The sequence below is a fragment of the Panulirus ornatus genome, chromosome 48 (assembly GCF_036320965.1).
Source record: "Panulirus ornatus isolate Po-2019 chromosome 48, ASM3632096v1, whole genome shotgun sequence".
In the NCBI taxonomy this organism is placed as follows: domain Eukaryota; kingdom Metazoa; phylum Arthropoda; class Malacostraca; order Decapoda; family Palinuridae; genus Panulirus; species Panulirus ornatus.
The window spans coordinates 14,492,335-14,506,942 of NC_092271.1; the positions used below are offsets into that span (position 1 = coordinate 14,492,335).

At 40.0% G+C, this 14,608-nt stretch overlaps 1 protein-coding gene across 6 annotated transcripts in view; it reads left to right on the forward strand.

Annotated features, from left to right (window-relative positions):
* LOC139764119 (uncharacterized) overlaps positions 1 to 14,608 on the forward strand; it is a 181,096-nt gene that overhangs the window by 104,467 nt on the left and 62,021 nt on the right. For all 6 annotated transcript variants that reach the window (XM_071690625.1, XM_071690629.1, XM_071690628.1 and 3 more), the window contains exon 14: positions 1,181 to 1,714. In XM_071690625.1, coding sequence (XP_071546726.1) covers positions 1,181 to 1,714 — 534 coding nt within the window. The remainder of the gene's footprint in view (positions 1 to 1,180; positions 1,715 to 14,608) is intronic.

Sequence of the window (14,608 nt, forward strand, 5' to 3'; positions counted from 1 at the left end):
TTGTACATATGTCAGCATGGCATGTAGAATTCTTAAATCTGTACAGCTTTGTTTTATCCTACTCAGTTTCTATCATGATTATCTCATTTCTTATTAACCAGCTTTATTATATGATTTTGTAGTTTTTTACCTTTTATTTAAGATTCTATAGTTCATGTTTCATCATTTTTATTTTTTACATAATGCAAGTTCTGTCATGATTATCTCATTTTTGTTTAACAATTTTTATGAATTGACATTTTTTAAATCACTATGGTTTATTAAAAAATCTTTGGTTTATTTTTTACCTTTTTGGCAGCTCCTTCATCAGCACTTGCTGCTTCACTTGTGACTCGAACATTGTGCAAGCTATATCTTGTTTTAAATCTATTGAACCACACATGACTTGCCATGAAGTTCTCGATGTAATCCATGCCTGCTTTCTCCTTCTAAGTTTCAAAAAGACTTCAGTCCTTCACCTGAATTATTAGTAAGCCTAGTGGTACACATTTTTTAATTTGTTCTTCCATCCACAGCCTCAACAACTTTTCCATTTTGTGGATGGGCCCTTGTCATTGCTTTGTTATTATAGTAGACTTCATTCTTACCTAACCTTTCACTGCTTCATGTATTTTTTCTAATCCTTTGAAATTGTGGAGACCATTGAATTGGACAACTATAGATCACATGTAATCACATTAACTTTTTTCCTCCTTCATATTGGTTGATTTCCTTCATTTTCAATTCCAAATCAAGTGTCTTCCTAGGCTTCTTGCCAGATCTATCAACATGAAGGATTTTTCCTCTTGCTCATCGTCTTTGGGATTTAACACAAAAATGGTTTAATCTAGCATGAAAATTTGTTAGATTCTCTTAGATAATGCCTGTTTACTGAATGGTAATTGAGAATGAGAACTGAGAGAGATGCTGTGTTGTACACAATGCTGGGATACTGTCAGACAGTCACTATCATATGCTTGCTTTTTTATTTAGATATTTTTTTCAGTCATATGTACGGATGGTCATTAGTAGGGGGGGAGAGACAATAACTCACTTGAGGTACATTCGGTTTTTTCACTCAGAATGTGCTAATTTTATTGGTGCAAGTCTCTGAATAGAATGTGATACCAGTACAGTCTTCAATGAGATCACAAACATTTTTTCATATTTTTTGATATGTTTTTATCATATTCTTTTACAGTTGAAATTAAAGGCAAGGAAATTACTGACAGAAAGTAAGGTGAAGAACAGGTTAGAAAAGAAAATAATTGGGCTTGAACGTCAGTTACAGAATAGCATTGAAGAAGCACAGTCCTTTGAAAACGAAAGGAAAATGCAAGAGGACTTGCTGACATCTGTGCAGAACACCTCATTTGCACAAGAAGAGCAACTGAATGACAGTTTAAAAACTGTTCAAGAGCTAAAACTAGCAAATGATGAGTCACTTTATGAACAGCAAAAGCTCCAGAACAAGTTGGATGCTACAGTGGAAGAATTTCAGTCTTATCAGACTCTTATGAAAAGTGATTTGGAAAGACTTCAGAATGCTGTTAATCAGAAGGAAGAAGAACTGAAGAGTTCTGTTATATCCCATGAATGGGAGCTTGACAAGCTTCGAAATGAACTTGAAGAGACAAAAGAACTAAACAAGTCAGTCAGTGTCCATGAAAGAGAACTTCAAGATCATATAGAAAGTCTGAAGAAGGAACTTTCACAGATACAGTCAGTTCATAAGGTAGGTGCATTTTCATTATGTATGTATACATTCTCCAGGTTTTAAACATACTTGTCATTGATAATTAGATAGAGTTTCAGGATGATATAGGAACTCTGAGCAAGAAACTTTTACAAAGGCAGTGAGTTCAAAAGCTAGGAATACTCTTATTGCCCAAATTTGATTAGTGGTATATTTGGTGTGATTAGATATTTTGATTTTAACTTTTCAGTGCTACCTCGCTGAAGTAGGGGGCAATGATGCTGTTTCCTGTGGGGCGGGATGGTGCCAGGAATGGATGAAGGCAAGCATGCATGAATATGTACATGTCTATATATGTATATGTCTGTGTATGTGTATGTATATGTCTATGTTCATATGTATATGTACATGAATGGGCATTTATGTATAGGGAAGGAATTAAGAATATATGGTTTGGGGGCAAGTTGTTAGAGGCAGTGAAAAGTTTTTATCGAGGATGTAAAGCATGTATACGTGTAGGAAGAGAGGAAAGTGATTGGTTCTCAGTGAATGTTGGTTTGCGGCAGGGGTGTGTGATGTCTCTATGGTTATTTAATTTGTTTATGGATGGGTTGGTTAGGGAGGTGAATGCAAGAGTTTTGGAAAGAGGGGCAAGTATGTAGTCTGTTGTGAATGAGAGAGCTTGGGTAGTGAGTCAGTTGTTGTTCGCTGATGATATAGTGCTGGTGGCTAATTCATGTAAGAAACTGCAGAAGCTGGTAACTGAGTTTGGGAAAGTGTGTGCAAGAAGAAAGCTGAGAGTAAATGTGAATAAGAGCAAGGTTTTTAGGTACAGTAGGGTTGAGGGACAAGTCAACTGGGAGGTAAGTTTGAATGGAGGCACACTGGAGGAAATGAAGTGTTTTAGATATGTGGGAGTGGATTTGGCAGCGGAGGGAACCATGGAAGCAGGAGTGAATCATAGGGTGGGGGAGGGAGTTTTGAAGAATGTGTGGAAGTTGAGAACATTATCTCTGAAAGCAAAAATGGGTATGTTTGAAGGAATAGTGGTTCCAACAATATTATATGGTTGCAAGGCATGGGCAATACATAGAGTTGTGCGAAGGAGGGTGGATGTGCTGGAAATGAGATGTTTGAGGACAATATGTGGTGTGAGGTGGTTTGATCGAGTAAGTAATAATAGGGTAAGAGAGATGTGTGGTAATTAAAAGAATGTGGTTGAGAGAGCAGAAGTGGGTGTTTTGAAATGGTTTGGTCACATGGAGAGAATGAGTGAGGAAAGATTGACTAAGAGGATATATGTGTCAGAGGTGGAGTGAACGAGAAGTGGGAGACCAAATTGGAGGTGGAAAGATGGAGTGAAAAAGATTTTGAGTGGTCGGGGCCTGAACTTGCAGGAGGATGAGGGGCGTGCAAGGAATAGAGTGAATTGGAACGATATGGTATACCGGGGTTGACGTGCTGTCAGTGGATTGAACCAGGGTGTGTTAAGCGTTTTGGGGTTGACATGCTGTCAATGGATTGAACCAGGGCATGTGAAGCATTTTGTGGTCAACGTGCTGTCAATGGATTTAACTAGGGCATGTGAAGCGTTTGGGGTAAACCATGGAAAGTTCGGTGGGGCCTGGATGTGGAAAGATAGCTGTGGCTTCAGTGCATTATACATAACAGCTAGAGACTGAGTGTGAACAAATGTGGCCTTTGTTATCTTTTCCTTGTGCTATCTCGTGCACATGTGTGGGGAGGGGGTTGTTATTTCATGTGTGGCGGGGTGGCGATGGGAATGAATAAAGGCAGAGAGTATGAATTATGTACATGTGTATATATGTATATGTCTGTGTGTATATATATATATATATTATATTTATGTTTATTTTGCTTTGTCACTGTCTCCCGCGTTTGCGAGGTAGCGCAAGGAAACAGACGAAAGAAATGGCCCAACCCACCCCTATACACATATACACGTCCACTCACGCAAATATACATACCCATACATCTCAGTGTACACATATATATACACACACAGACACATACATACATACACATGCACACAATTCACAGTCTGCCTTTATTCATTCCCATCGCCACCTCGCCACACATGGAATAACATCCCCCTCCCCCCTCATGTGTGCGAGGTAGCGCTAGGAAAAGACAACAAAGGCCCCATTCGTTTACACTCAGTCTCTAGCTGTCATGCAATAATGCCCGAATCACAGCTCCCTTTCCACATCCAGGCCCCCCTGAACTTTCCATGGTTTACCCCAGACGCTTCACATGCCCTGATTCAATCCATTGACAGCACGTCAACCCCGGTATACCACATCGATCCATTTCACTCTATTCCTTGCCCGCCTTTCACCCTCCTGCATGTTCAGGCCCTGATCACTCAAAATCTTTTTCACTCCATCTTTCCACCTCCAATTTGGTCTCCCACTTCTCCTTGTTTCCTCCACCTCTGACACATATATCCTCTTGGTCAATCTTTCCTCACTCATTCTCTCCATGTGACCAAACCATTTCAAAACACCCTCTTCTGCTCTCTCAACCACGCACTTTTTATTTCCACACATCTCTCTTACCCTTACATTACTTACTCGATCAAACCACCTCACACCACATATTGTCCTCAAACATCTCATTTCCAGCGCATCCACGCTCCTGTGCACAACTCTATCCATAGCCCACGCCTCACAACCATACAACATTGTTGGAACCACTATTCCTTCAAACATACCCATTTTTGCTTTCAGTGATAATGTTCTCGACTTCCACACATTCTTCAAGGCTCCCAGGATTTTCACCCCCTCCCCCACCCTATGATTCACTTCCGCTTCCATGGTTCCATCCGCTGCCAGATCCACTCCCAGATATCTAAAACACTTCACTTCCTCCAGTTTTTCTCCATCCAAACTTACCTCCCAATTGACTTGACCCTCAACCCTACTGTACCTAATAACCTTGCTCTTATTCACATTTACTCTTAACTTTCTTCTTTCACACACTTTACCAAACTCAGTCACCAGCTTCTGCAGTTTCTCACATGAATCAGCCACCAGCGCTGTATCATCAGTGAACAACAACTGACTCACTTCCCAAGCTCTCTCATCCCCAACACACTCCATACTTGCCCCTCTTTCCAAAACTCTTGCATTCACCTCCCTAACAACCCCATCCATAAACAAATTAAACAACCATGGAGACATCACAGACCCCTGCTGCAAACCTACATTCACTGAGAACCAATCACTTTCCTCTCTTCCTACACGTACACATGCCTTACATCCTCGATAAAAACTTTTCACTGCTTCTAACAACTTGCCTCCCACACCATATATTCTTAATACCTTCCACAGAGCATCTCTATCAACTTTATTATATGCCTTCTCCAGATCCATAAATGCTACATACAAATCCATTTGCTTTTCTAAGTATTTCTCACATACATTCTTCATAGCAAACACCTGATCCACACATCCTCTACCACTTCTGAAACCACACTGCTCTTCCCCAATCTGATGCTCTGTACATGCCTTCACCCTCTCAATCATTACCCTCCCATATATTACACCAGGAATACTCAACATTATTTAGATTTCACAACAGACTGCATACTTGCCCCTTTTTCCAAAACTATATCTATATCTCTGATGCCTGTTTCCTTTAGGAACTCTCTCAAAGGGGTTGGCCAATGCAAAGGAGAGTCCATAATTTTTCAACTCCAGTGCTGCTTCATAGCCTTTTGTTTCTCACCCTTTAACAGGTCATTGGCAGAGGGCAACTCTAGCACAGTATTGTAAGAGGTTCCTTCCTCTTGTTCCCACCAGCAACTATTACATGATGTGTCTATGTAATGTTCCAAACTGCCACTTCTACTTATGTTCCCAGCTAATGTTCTTACTACTACTACTACCTATTGTTTCTACTTATTGTTTCTATATGATGCTTTTATTTACTACTAATGTCTATTGCTCTTATCATTTTTCCAAAATGTTGGGGTAGAACATAGCACTCACTGCATAAAAATCTAGTGTTAGGAAGAATGAAATGTGTGAGTTAAGTAATGTCTAGTGTTATAAGTAAGTGACAGGGGGAGATTTTATGTTTGCAGACAGAATGCCAGCAGTCCATGTATGGGTGAGGCAGAAAGAAAAGACTGCTACCTGGGTCAAAGGAGTGCAACTTGACAGCCTGTGAAGTGCAGGTTTACTATGCAGCCAACACTTACCCTCCTTATACTCTGGCCGGTAGTACCCTGGTCAGTGGCTGCCTAACAACTACTGCCTCCTTTTTTTTTTTTGCTTAAGAATGACTGCGTTAGATTTGCTGATCTCCCATTACAATACTGCAAAGTGAATAATCATTGAAGTAGTTGCTTCTTTTTTCTTCACATTTTGTCCCATTGTCATTTTAAAAGTTATACTTCAAGGAAGTTTATCTGCAAAAACTCTATTCAGTCCTAATTCAGTGAGCAGGGAGTAGCCAAAACTCACCCTTACACACAACTCTTGAGATATTCACAACCAATGATTTTTGGAAGAGTGAACTCTTGGCCAGTCAGCAGCCACCACAAAGCTTATGTCACCCAGCCCACCTTCCTGTAGCAATATTAGGTTTAATCTTTTCTTCTGTACAGAGCTGATAGACATGCCATCAAAAAGTTAATGATACTATTACCTCAGAAAATTATTAGAACTTTCACTCATATTATGCTTGGCCTAACACAACACATTTTTATTGTAAATTCATAGTTGAAACATTCATAACTTACCGATATTATAAGAAGTTAAAAGAACAAAGTCAAGGGAGGTAAAATGGTGAGTTCTTCTTTAGCTTACACTCGTATTTACATCTGTTTGCCGCACTCACCACCAAATGGATACCAAGGTACTTGGTGGAGGATTTTCAAAGCAGGTTATTGATAGGAGGGGTAAACAATGAAGAATGATCATTTGTTTATCCTTTGTACTTAGAAATATTTATTTAGATTAGGATTGTGAGGAGGCTCCCATGAGTTCTTAGGGCTCAAAGTGACTGCTTAGTCTACTGAAAGCAGAAGCAAGCCCAGCTCACCATAACAAAAATGAAACCCCACTTACTTAGATGCATTTTAGTCATTCTTGGGAAATATAAGGTAATAAGAATTGGAGTAATTTTGTTAGAAGTAAATTTTACTGCTATGCTTGTGAAAATCTAAGAATCTAACAGCTAAAAATGATGATCTGGTGATTCATGAACAGCATGAGATTGCACTTAATTGGTAAGCCTGTAAATCCTTGGAGTAATGTTTGAAATTGTGACTGAAGGAGCTGTTTCAAGTTGTAAATGGTCTCTCTCCATTTTTGTACTTGTCATAGTAAGGAAAGATTACTCGCAAAGATATAAGGAAGAAAATATGATATAGATAGCTTTAATGCTGTGGTATTCATACTGTTTTGTCACTTTTTAAACCAGAAAGTATATACAGCAGTGCCTTGAATAACTGTAAACCAGCTGAAAAGAAAGAAATCAATGACTGTGGCCACATGCCAATCTTTAGGTTGATAGCTAGCAATGGGGTCACCAACTGGAGAACTGACAGATGTTATGAATGAGATATATATTTCATGAGCTTGGATATATGGTAGTTTATTCACAGAGTAGCATGAAAATGGTATTTCTACAATGCTGTATAGTGCAAGGCTACATTAACTACCAATGATAATTAACAGTAGTTCACAGTAGTAAATTATATTGCTTATATGAATGAAAGAGGAAGCCAGGAGGAAGGTGCAGGGCTTGAAAAAGAGGGCAAATAAGAATGGAGCTGAGAAAGTATCTCTAAACTTTGTGGAGGGTAAATAGGCCTCACTAATGCCGATCAAATATGAAAATATGAATTTTTTCTCATACTTGATTGTCATTTCCCACATTAGCAAATTAGCGCCAGGAACAGAAGAAAGGCTGCATCTGTGCACATCCATTCAATTCTCTAGTTGTCTTGTAATGCACCAAAACCATAGCTCCCTTTCCACAATCAGACCCCAAAGAACCTTACCATGGTTTATCCTGGGTGCTGTCAGACCACTGACAGCATGTCAACCCCAGTGTGCCACATCGTTAAAATTCACTCTACCACGTTCATGCCGTTCACCCTCTTGCATGCTTAGTCCCCAGTCTCTTAGAATCTTTTCTACTCCAATCTTTCATCTCCCATTTGGTCTCCCTGTTCTCCTTGTTCCCTCCACTTCTGACTCATATATCCTCTTTGTCACCCTTTCCTCACTCTCCAAACCTTTTCAGAACACCCTCTTCAGCTCTCTCAACCACTCTCTTTTAATTACCACACACCTCTGTTACCCTTTCATTACTTACTCAGTCAAACCACTTCACGCCTCATATTTTCCTCGGATTTTTCTTTTCTGACATATCTACCTTCCTTCGCACTGCCTTATCTATGGCCCATGCCTAGCATCCATACGATGTTTGGACTACTATACCTTCAGATATACCCAGTTTTGCCCTCCCATATAACGTTCTCTCTTTCAGCATATTTTCAGTGCTCCCAGAACCTTCACCTTCTCCCCCACCCTATGACTCGCTTCCATTTCCATGGTTTCATTTGCTGTTATGTCTAGTCCATTTATGTAAAACACTTCTCTTCCAATTTTTCTGTTTTGAAACTTACCTCCCAGCTAACCTTCCCCCTAACCATGTTAAACCTAATAACCTGGCTTTTACTGACATTCACTCTCAACTCCTTCCTTTCATACACTCTTCTAGTCTCAGCCAAAAACACACACACACACATACACATACAATATTTATTTTTTATTCTTGATCAGTGTTTCCTGCATTTGTGAGGTAGTGCCAGGAAACAGGTGAAGAAAGGCACATCTGCTCGCATACACACATATACATGCACACTCATACACGTAGATATACATACATATACATATCAACATGTGCACATATACATACATATAAATATCAACATGTGCACATATACATACACATATACAGCCATGTACATATATACACATGTACATATTCATACTTACTTGCCTTCATCCATTCCTGCCCTATAGGAAACAGCATCGCCACCTCCTGCATCTGCGAGGTAGTGCCTGAAAACAAACAAAAAAGGCTACATTCACACTCAATCTCTATCTGTCATGCACTGAAACCACAACTCCTTATCCACATTCAGGCCTTACAGACCTTTCCATGGTTTACCCCGGACTTTTCACATGCTCTTGTTTGGTCCATTGACAGCATGTCGACCCCGGTATACATCATTCCAATTCTCTCTATTCCTTGCACACCTCTCGCCCTCATGCATGTTCATACCCTGATTGCTCAAAATCTTTTTCACTCCATCCTTCCACCTCTTATTTGGTCTCCCTCTTCTCTTGTTCTCTCCACCTCTTGACATATATTCTCTTTGTCAACCTTTCCTCACTCATTCTCCCCATATGTCCAGACCATTTCAACACAACCTCTTCTGCTCTCTCAGCCATACACTTTTTATTACCACACATCTCTCTTACCGTTTCAGTACTCTCATTACTTTGAAAGAAAAAAAAACAACTCATAAAAGAAACATCTTTTTTCCGTAATTTCATTTTTTTTAAAGTTTGCGACCTGTCGGCGGTACATATTCCATCAATTGAGAAACAATGCTCTTGAAAATTTATTTACCAATTTTTAATAAACTGACTGGTATAAAGGCAGTGTGGCATGTATTGACCAAAAAGTTTGCTTTTTCATTAGTGATGTGTGGCATGATATTTCTATATTTTTCCGTTTGATTAAAAGTCAGCATGTCTGCGGATATGCTTCATATTGGAAATAATTGAAGGAATGTGTTTAGTGATTTTCACAGCAGTAAAGTATTAGTATCATGTTGACACTTTCTCTATCACATTCAGCACTTTTCAGCATGCTGTAGCTTCTTTCTCACGTTCAAGGGTTTGATATATTAAAGGGAAATTTTTTTCTCATAAATATACCTGTATGTTAATGTATTTACTCTTCTCCATGTGTTTCTTAAGGTTTGATGGGGAATTTATGTAGCCCATCACTTTCAGAAAACATAGTATTCATTGCAGGTGAGCAGTTATCCAAAGTTGTCTAAATTTTGAATAATGCATTCAGGTAATTGCATGGACTTGCACTGCTTTCACCTTAAGTAAGAATTGTCAGGTATCTTGCTGATATGAAAGATATCCTGAAATGAGCATGTGAATGGTGGTGCGGGTAAGAAAAAAAGAAACAAAGGTGACCACACGAATGCCTAGTAGCTTGAAATGCGTGTGTGAGTGGTGGTGCGCGTAAGAAAAAAGAAACAAAGTTGACCACATGAATGCATAGCAGACACTTGTGGTTGGTTAATTTCAAGGCCCACACTACATTGCATCCTTTGTTGTGATGATTCATATCAGGTTTGTAGATTTTTTGAGTAATGTAATGAATGGTTTTGGTGAAATGTAATTGAGTAAAAGTCTGATGTTCCCTCGTAAACTTTACTTCAGATTTAAACTTTACTTCAGATAGATTTTTTTTTTTCGCTGTCACCCGCGTTTGCGAGGTAGCACAAGGAAACAGATGAAAGAAATGGCCCAACCCACCCCCATACACATATATATACATACACGTCCACACACGCAAATATACATACCTATACATCTCAATGTACCCATATATATATACACACACACACACACATACATATATGCCCATGCACACAATTCACACTGTCTGCCTTTATTCATTCCCATCGCCACCTCGCCACACATGGAATACCATCCCCCTACCCCCCTCATGTGTGCGAGGTAGCACTAGGAAAAGACAACAAAGGCCCCATTCGTTCACATTCAGTCTCTAGCTGTCATGCAATATTGCCCGAAACCACAGCTCCCTTTCCACATCCAGGCCCCACAGAACTTTCCATGGTTTACCCCAGATGCTTCACATGCCCTGATTCAACCCACTGACAGCACATCAACCCCGGTATACCAACATCGATCCAATTCACTCTATTCCTTGCCCGCCTTTCACCCTCCTGCATGTTCAGGCACCGATCACTCAAAATCTTTTTCACTCCATCTTTCCACCTCCAATTTGGTCTCCCACTTCTCCTCGTTCCCTCCACCTCCGACACATATATCCTCTTGGTCAATCTTTCCTCATTCATTCTCTCCATGTGCCTAAACCATTTCAAAACACCCTCTTCTGCTCTCTCAACCACGCTCTTTTTATTTCCACACATATCTCTTACCCTTACATTACTTACTCGATCAAACCACCTCACACCACACATTGTCCTCAAACATCTCATTTCCAGCACATCCACCCTCCTGCGCACAACTCTATCCATAGCCCACGCCTCGCAACCATACAACATTGTTGGAACCACTATTCCTTTAAACATACCCATTTTTGCTTTTGGAGATAATGATCTCGACTTCCAAACATTCTTCAAGGCTCCCAGGATTTTCGCCCCCTCCCCCACCCTATGATTCACTTCCGCTTCCATGGTTCCATCCGCTGCCAGATCCACTCCCAGATATCTAAAACACTTTACTTCCTCGGTTCCATCCGCTGCCAGATCCACTCCCAGATATCTAAAACACTTTACTTCCTCCAGTTTTTCTCCATTCAAACTTACCTCCCAGTTGACTTGACCCTCAACCCTACTGTACCTAATAACCTTGCTTTTATTCACATTTACTCTTAACTTTCTTCTTTCACACACTTTACCAAACTCAGTCACCAGCTTCTGCAGTTTCTCTCATGAATCAGCCACCAGCGCTGCATCATCAGCGAACAACAGCTGACTCACTTCCCAAGCTCTCTCATCCACAACAGACTTCATACTTGCCCCTCTTTCCAAAACTCTTGCATTCACCTCCCTAACAACCCCATCCATAAACAAATTAAACAACCATAGAGACATCACTTACCTCTGCCGCAAACCTACATTCACTGAGAACCAATCACTTTCCTCTCTTCCTACACGTACACATGCCTTACATCCTCGATAAAAACTTTTCACTGCTTCTAACAACTTGCCTCTCACACCATATATTCTTAATACCTTCCACAGAGCATCTCTATCAACTCTATCATATGCCTTCTCCAGATCCATAAATGCTACATACAAATCCATTTGCTTTTCTAAGTATTTCTCACATACATTCTTCAAAGCAAACACCTGATCAACACATCCTCTACCACTTCTGAAACCACACTGCTCTTCCCCAATCTGATGCTCTGTACATGCCTTCACCCTCTCAATCAATACCCTCCCATATAATTTACCAGGAATACTCAACAAACTTATACCTCTGTAATTTGAGCACTCACTCTTATCCCCTTTGCCTTTGTACAATGGCACTATGCACGCATTCCGCCAATCCTCAGGCACCTCACCGTGAGTCATACATACATTAAATAACCTTACCAACCAGTCAACAATACGGTCACCCCCTTTTTTAATAGATTCCACTGCAATACCATCCAAACCTGCTGCTGATAGAGTTGATAGAGATGCTCTGTGGAAGGTATTAAGAATATATGGTGTGGGAGGCAAGTTGTTAGAAGCAGTGAAAAGTTTTTATCGAGGATGTAGGGCATGTGGACATGTAGGAAGAGAGGGAAGTGATTGGTTCTCAGTGAATGTAGGGTTGTGGCAGGGGTGTGTGATGTCTCCATGGTTGTTTAATTTGTTTGTGGATGGGGTTGTTAGGGAGGTGAATGCAAGAGTTTTGGAAAGAGGGGCAAGTATGAAGTCTGTTGTGGATGAGAGAACTTGGGAAGTGAGTCAGTTGTTGTTCGCTGATGATACAGCGCTAGTGGCTGATTCATGTGAGAAACTGCAGAAGCTGGTGACTGAGTTTGGTAAAGTGTGTGAAAGAAGAAAGTTAAGAGTAAATGTGAATAAGAGCAAGGTTATTAGGTACAGTAGGGTTGAGGGTCAAGTCATATAGATTATATAAAGATGAAAATAGTATGTCTCCTTACCTGTTATACATTTGTAATGTGGCACTTTGACAAAATAAAGACATTATTGACCCCCAAATCCTTCTCAGATACAGAATCTTAAAGCTTATTTTTAATAAGGTAATGATGATATTGAGGCCTTTCACTTTGTCCCATCCTTATTGCATATTTGATATTTTCCTGGGTTGAATTTCATCTCCCATGTATCAAACCAAATTGGGAATGTGTTTAGGTCCCCTTTTGAGTTGATGAAATCCTCCTTGTTTTTCACTTCCTTCAATACCTTTGCATCATCTGCAAATATAATCAGGAAGGAGTCCATACCATAAACAAACAAGTTATTTACAGAGATCAGGAAGATTAATGGTCCCTGTGGCACTCTGCTGTGCACCTCAACCCATTTAGAGAAGGTCTTTTGTTCCCTTCCAATGAGTTACTCTTTGACCCATTGAAGGAATTTCCCCCTTATTCCTTCCTTGTGATCCAGCTTCTTAATCAGTCTTCCTTTTTGTCTTAAGATAAAGCCTTGCACTTGTGCAAAGTCTCATTTGTACAGTGTCATCTATTTAGTTTCTGATTGTTGTTTCGAGAACCTTAAAAACTATACTTGTCAGAGACACCACTCTGTAGTTTAGTGTCTTTTCTTGGTCTCCTTTCGTTAAGATAGATATGATGTTTACCCTTTTCCATTCCCTTGTCTCACGAGTGATATCTTGAGCAGGTTTTCACTAGGTTTGTATAGCGTATCTGCACACATCTTCGGTGCATATAATAACGTTTCATCAGAAAAGTGAACCCTGGTTGGGTCAAGTCCTTTTAGTATACTTTGTATATCTTTTTGAGATATCTCAGTGTTTTCCTAAACCCCCTCACCATTCCATCTCACTGGAGTTGGGGCTTTAGTGTCTTATATTGTGAAAACATTTGTTTATTCTTTATTCTGTTCCTTACACATCCTTACATCATCATGAACAATTCTTTCCTCTCAATCCCTTAGCCTGATTAGCCACTCTTGTACTGACAACTGACTTGTTATGAGAGTTTAGAAAAAGTTCTGGATTTTCTCGTTCCTTGTACACAGTCTGCTTTCATATTTTAGTGTACTTGTTCCTTATTTTCTTAGACCTGCAAATGTTGACTGGCTGGATTGCTGTATATTTACCACAGTTTATCTCGAAGCTCCTTTGCTTTTTACCATCTTTATCTCATTTCCTTTTTCATTCCATTCTCCTTGGTATTTAAGGCTACAGATATCCATGTTCCTTTCCCCGTTGGTAATTTCATAGAATTTCTCCTCAAATCCCTGGTTCCATAACTCCATTCCTCAGTGTGTCACCATAGAATTTGAATTATTGAAAGAACTTAAGGGTAACAAAGATGGTAGCAAAATAAAAGAGCTAAGTTACAGAGAAAGAGTAGAGATCTTAAATTTGCCTGCCATGTAAGAGTAAAGAGTGAGGGGTGACTGATCACAACTTTTAAGTTTTTGAACCAGATCAATGACTTGGAGAGTGAGCATTTTTCAAAAGATGTGAGGACAGAACAGCCAAAGGGCTTACCTTAAATACTTATTTATTTGTTAGACTTTGTCACTGTCTCCCGTGTTAGCGAGGTAGCACAAGGAAACAGACGAAAGAATGGCCCAACCCTCCCACATTCACATGTATATACATACTTGTCCACACACGCACATATACATACCTATACATCTCAATGTATACATATATATACACACACAGACATATACACATGTACATAATTCATACTGTCTGCCCTTATTCTTTCCCATCACCACCCCACCACACATGGAATGAAAACCCCCTCCCCCTCATGTGCACGAGGTAGCGCTAGGAAAAGACAACAAAGGCCACATTCGCTCACACTCAGTCTCTAGCTGTCATGTATAATGCACCGAAACCACAGCTCCCTTTCCACATCCAGGCAACACAGAAC